Source organism: Nematostella vectensis, chromosome 7 (assembly GCF_932526225.1).
Source record: "Nematostella vectensis chromosome 7, jaNemVect1.1, whole genome shotgun sequence".
Taxonomy (NCBI): domain Eukaryota; kingdom Metazoa; phylum Cnidaria; class Anthozoa; order Actiniaria; family Edwardsiidae; genus Nematostella; species Nematostella vectensis.
This window is the reverse complement of record NC_064040.1, coordinates 11,309,829-11,315,889: the sequence shown is the minus strand read 5'-3', so window position 1 is coordinate 11,315,889 and position 6,061 is coordinate 11,309,829. Positions and strand designations below refer to the sequence as shown.

General features: G+C 42.1%; 1 protein-coding gene across 1 annotated transcript; it reads left to right on the top strand.

The window, feature by feature from the left end:
• Positions 1-1,837: 1,837 nt before the first annotated feature.
• Positions 1,838-4,658, top strand: LOC5507099 (transmembrane protein 145). Its single transcript, XM_032375596.2, has 2 exons — positions 1,838-2,267; positions 3,448-4,658. Exons 1-2 carry the CDS (start codon positions 1,949-1,951, stop codon positions 4,581-4,583), a joined length of 1,455 nt encoding a protein of 484 aa, XP_032231487.1. The 5' UTR covers positions 1,838-1,948; the 3' UTR covers positions 4,584-4,658.
• Positions 4,659-6,061: the final 1,403 nt, after the last annotated feature.

Here is a 6,061-nt window from a genome sequence, read left to right as displayed (position 1 = left end):
AAAGCGTGACACATCCGTGACAAAACACTGCGTGACACATCCGTGACAAACACTGCGTGACATTAGTGTAAAGCCAGGTTCGCACTAGTGATTTATTTATTACTCCTATAAGTAGCTTTCGCTAATACTAGGAGGCATTAAGCACTGAGCACTGTCACTGGGGGTGGTCACTGCCAGAGGGTTTATTGCGTCCCCAGTGGTTCTTTTACGTCCCTTCGGTTCAGGTTTAGTGTAGCAGCTTGAAGAGACGGGACCTCCGGTTTAGTGTCCTTATCCGAGAAGACTGGAAACACGGGAGAATAACTTCAACTCACTTGTGACAAATTCGATTCAAGGCAGGAACCCGGAAAAAATCCCCAGTTTGAGCCAGGATTCGAACCTGGGCCACAGCGGTGAGAGGCCGACGCGCTAACACACTAGGCCACCCGTGCTTCCAGTGGCAATAGTGACATAACAAGTTATTGTTTATGCGAGGACAGAGCAAAAAAATGGCATGAAACTTTCCAATTATTAAAATATAAGCTCAAGATTCCGCATACAAGGAGTTCCTCTGATCAAAAGCTTAATTCCAAATTTTAAAGAAATTTAGAAGATATGAAATTTAGATATTAGCGAGCAAAGTTGGCTTAATTTCTGATCAGAGCCCGACTTCTCCCTACAAACGAGGAGAATTTATACTTTGAACATTTGAAAATTGCACTTCAAGCCTCATATCTCGAAGACGAATCCACTAGAGAAAAAACACTTTTTGATATGTTGGTTAACATGACATATGGAACCCCTATACAAAAATTCAAGCTTACCGAAGTTAACCTGACCTTATTTTGGGAAAACTTGCCATTTTTTTGCTCTGTCGCATGCGAGCATTGTGTTGTTGTGGCACTATTGTGCGCGAGGTTATATAAAGAAAAGACTATCACAATAAAACAATCTTACCATTGCTGTGTTCTGAATAATAATGCGTTAGATGCAGCCCGGAATCGGACCCGCGTCAACGGCTTTGGAAGTCTCCTTGATAAGAAGGCACGGCCATGATAGGCATCGAAATACTGTTAGCCAGCTGTTCAGTGGGTTCATCCGTGAACTGAACAACGAAACCACACAGGAGAGCCAGCCCGGAGGCTACGTGATATTGAGGGGGGTAGCACAATACAGAGACAATTAGAAAACTGGGCGCCACCGTTGCTACAGGCCTAGTTAAAATTAAACAATGACTACCGACTACCCTCGTAGATAATACAGTAATTTGAAAAAAAAGGGGCATTAGTTTAATTTTTTCATATCATTTTATTCGACCTTAGATCAAGTGATATCACAACCAGTTTGCAAAGATAATTGCGCATTTGGACAAAAAAGCCCATTTCAGTCCACGTCTATTATAGACGCATCACAATGTTTTGCGCACGCAACGATATATCTATACCACTACATGATTGGAGGGTCCGCTCACCACAGGCTTACCATCCTCTCAGTCAGTCTCAGTAATTGACTTGAATATTTCACGATGTATTTCTTTTAGGAGGGATTAGGTAAGGTGAACCTTTCAATTGTCCCAAACTATAAGAAATACGTCAGCTTATTCTGAATAAATGCACATCACAAAGCGCGCTCAAAAACCTGCCTACGGGCTTGAGGGAGGCATTTCGCCGTTTAGTCACCCCGGGAAATTATCGACACAAAACATGTAGAAACGCGAAAAGAGCATTTCCTCGACATTTCTTTCACTTTCAGTCGAGACGTAAGAAGGCAGCATTTAAGGCTTGAATACGCGTGATCGTCAAATTAAGCGAAATCGTTTCTAATCGGTTGTAATGAGGAATTTGCGCGCGCTTTTAATTCGTGACGTCACAGATCTACTAACCATGCACAGAGCCAAAGAAACCTAAGCCATAGAGGTTAACTCTACATCATCCCGCACCAGCAGAGAAGTGCGTAGTAAACGCACTAAATGCCTCGGGTATTATGGCTTTGCATCGCTCTCCTCGCTATTCATCCCACGCAATCCTCAGCAAGGGAAATAACCGGAAGCGTATACACCGCGCGCAAATGGTACTTCCTCGAGCGATTTGCGTTCCGTGATATCGGGGGCCGCCTGGAATATGAGGTGGAGTACCCTGTAGGGACGTGCTGCCCACTGTTAGTGTTTTATTATGATGATATATGGCCCCGTGTGTACCCCGAGGAAGACATGGCATGCTCTAACAAGATGGAGTACGCAAGGCAGGCCTCAGGGACCAATCTTATTAACAAGCTCGACACAGAAAGCGGTAAGTGATAGCAGTAAACCTATATTGAACTAAATCAGGTATGGACATTGTATTAGTGTTTTCGTAAATAGCATAACATGTAGTATATATGTTGGTCCCTTCAGGATTAGACATTTCAGGCGCGCGAGTATTTATTCTAAACATTGCGTTTGAAAGCTGTTTGGCTTACACATTCATTCGATTGACAAAACGTTGTCGTCTACCGGCTTTGCGACTATGCGACAAGCCCGCATGTAAGCATGGGTAAAAGCCACTGAAGCGCCTAGCTGCATATATTAGCTACTGCATAGCTTCAACACGAGGTTCCGGGCTCAAATTTGCAATAATAATTAGAACACTGCCACGCTAGCAGTCACAAATTATAAGCCTCCGGTAAAATTACTTATCTCTGAGCCTCTGGAATAAAACTATTTTTGCACAGGTAACAAGACAGTTGTGTTAAAAGATTGATAAAGTTAGTGATTTGCTGTCCACTCACGTTTTCGGTGCAAAATTTAAAATTTTACGCTGTCCGTTATCTAACGCATCTGCATAAATTATTTTCGAGCGCGCACAGCTTGGTATAGCATTATTTTAATATAAATAGGAACATTTTAGGTGGACAAGTCTAGGAATGATATTTAATTTGGTTAAAATATGAAATTTGAAGCAATTGAGCAATTGACAGCAATTGTCCTGACATGTTGACTCATTGACGGCTGATTGATAACTGATTGTTCTTGAGCCCGGGGGTGGGAGGAGCTTTCCCTTTTATAGCGGAACCTCGTGTTTCAGGCTTAGATGCGGTGGCTAATATATGCAGCTAGGCGTTTTAGTAGTTTTTACACATGCTTACATACGGGCTTGTTGCGTAGTCGCGAAACCGGTTGACGACAACGTTTTGTCTATCGACTGTATCTTGTTTTAGATCTAGCATATAAGCACCGAGTCTAAGAACTGTAAAAATAACTAGCGGTGCATTGCCTTTAAAATACAGCGGCTCATTAGGAACCTACTATCGTCATTGGCGAGGTGCCCTTAATAAGCGGGCTGAAATTAACAAAAAAGGTATAGAGCTGAGTTTGGGACATTAAAAACTGTCCTTTTTAAGCGAGTGTCCTTTGGGCGACGTCCCACTGTATGCTATACTGAAAGGATGTCCGGAGACCTTTATAACACGATATTGCGATCTTTTTCAAAGGAAGCGTGTGTACAAGCTCGGCCATCAGCGACAATGGCACCACCACGCGCCTGCGCTGCACTGGTCAGATGATATTCCGTACCGTGCGCACGCGCTGGTGGTTTCTTGTCTTGAGTCATTGCGATGCGGATGTTCTGGATATGGATTACAAAATCACGGTCACGAACGGTGATGATTGGCAGAGCCACTTATCCGCCGACGAGACGCACATGCTGGAAATCGTGTCTTCATTCTTTCTTATCATGATTCTCACCCTCATTGTCGGCCTTGTTTTCGCAAAGACACTCTGGATAGAACACATGCTGCATAGGCCGTACGAAATCTTCCTGGTCTCACTGGGCTACGAACTCTTTGGCTTGCTTCTTAGCGTTGTTTACTACATAGAGTATGTTAGTTATGGTACTTTGAGGACACCGATACACACTACTTCTGGGTTGCTTCACGCTGTGAGCGAGATTATCTTCGTTTGCCTGCTGATTCTACTCTCCAAGGGCTACACCATCACCCGTGCGCGGTTGAGCAGTCGCGGGCAGATCAAACTCTCAGTATTTATCGGGCTTTACTCCGTTACCTTCTCCATTCTCTTTTTTATCCAAGCCAATATGTTTGACCCAGGGCTCGTAAAATACCTTTACGATAGTGCTGCAGGGACTGGAATAGTAGCGTTACGGATTGTGGCGTGGTGTTGGTTCAGCCTATCCGTGCACCATACCGTAAAGCGTTACCCGGAAAAACGCGTGTTCTACGGCTGGTTCTTTGTGCTCTTCTCCGTATGGTTTCTCGCCAAGCCCTCGCTCGTCTTGCTGGGGTACTATCATATCGAGGAATGGGAGCGGACAAAGATCTTCAGCGGGGTGGACTTCGCTATTTCCGCCATCGGGTTCCTCGTGTTTCTTCATTTGCTCAGACCAAGTAGAACCAATCACAACTTTCCATTCCATATAAGAACCAATCAGATCGAGGATATTGCACAGAATGAAGATACCAGTTTTCCGCACACGGAGAAATTCTCCAGGATGAAGTTAAGAGAAGGGGGGCCTCTTGAAGTTAGCTTGTCTAAGCTAAACGCAAACGACGACAATGATGATGATGTCATCCAGACGCACACCTCCAACTGGACCCAGGGATTCGCCTGAATGGGTTCTAATCCATGGCTGATAAACTTGTATTAATTTACGATGGAAACAAAATAAAGCTACGTTATATTTATATTTATTTGTTAATTCTTGTGTTGATATAATGGATATATAATATCATACAACAACGCCAGTAAAACGCGAGCTCTGACTGGTTGAGGAGAAAGGGTTATTAAAAGTACATACTCGAACAGAAAGGTTTGGCGTTATTTCGTGCGCGCCGTTTACTAAAATAACATTACTAGTATAAACACAGATGTCCTTTTTTCCTAGTGCCCCCTAATAATCTAAGAATGGCATCACAGCCTGGCCATGAACAAGAGTCATTTAACTCGACTACGTTTTGGTGCGTTTGTCAAAAGTGGATTATAAGAGACGCACGCAAAAATGTAATGCTCAAATAGGAATTGACTCAAAGATGATGATGGATGATCGACGGATGATTGCGGTAGGATAGGCGAGTGGTGTACGTTACGTAACCATTAGCCAGTATAAGCAAGAACGAAGGGAACGCGAAAAATAATAATAATAAAAAGCTTGAGAATTTTAAGAGCCAGACATTTCGCGATCTATTGAGGACGGAAACGTTCGCGCTATAACCCAACTTATATTTTACCGATAAAACAGGAACAATATTTTGAGCCTGTTTGCTTATTCTAAACTATGGTAAAACGAGCTTTATCTAAACTTTTTCTTCTTGCCTTTGTCGTAGTTAATGCTGAAATTCACGTCTATAATATTGGCCATTGAGAAATAGGGTTTTTATGATTATTATCTTGGCATCGATGGTTTTTCTATTCAACAAAGGGTAACAGTTGTACTGGTACAATGATCTACGTGACACAAATCAAAATATACCAACTTTAATAAGCCTTTTTTATCAATAATCAAGCTAATCGCATTAATATCACATCTCATCAATAATATAACAATTGTTTAGTATGGTACTAGTATGGACAATTTGATATGACTAAAAATGAAGTTTTATATAGAAATACAATATATGGCTATCCTAAATAAGCTGCTGTCATAATTCGCACAATTCAAAAACTTTTAGAAAACAATTCATCATAAATTGTTTACATCGACTAGCGAAAAACAATTTCACTCTCTGAGTGATGAGCTTATATAACATACATAACCCGTATTACCCATTGCTGTTTGTTTATAAAAGAAATCGTCTGGGTTTAGAGTGTGACGAGTGCAACCGTGGCAACCAAGACAAAACTTCAAGAACGAAAGTTATCCAATTAAGATGGGAGAACTACAGCTATAATTGAAGCGAACTTTATATCTAGAAGGATTCCGTCGTCTCCGGCGCGCTGTTTTTTTTTTTTTTTTTTTTTTTTGCCTCGCTAGTTGGCCAGTAAAGTTCAGGTCACTTCCTGAAACTGAGAAAGTGGCCACGGTAGCGCGCGTCGCATTGTCAAGCATGGTTCTCCTGTAACTTAAAAGAATCTCTCTAAATGGTCGAGTGT

Coding starts and splice junctions, on each gene's coding strand:
- LOC5507099 (XM_032375596.2), top strand. CDS start 1,949: ATGCCTCGGGTATTATGGCTTTGCATCGCTCTCCTCGCTATTCATCCC. Junction 2,268..3,447: donor CAAGCTCGACACAGAAAGCG/GTAAGTGATAGC, acceptor TCTTTTTCAAAG/GAAGCGTGTGTACAAGCTCG.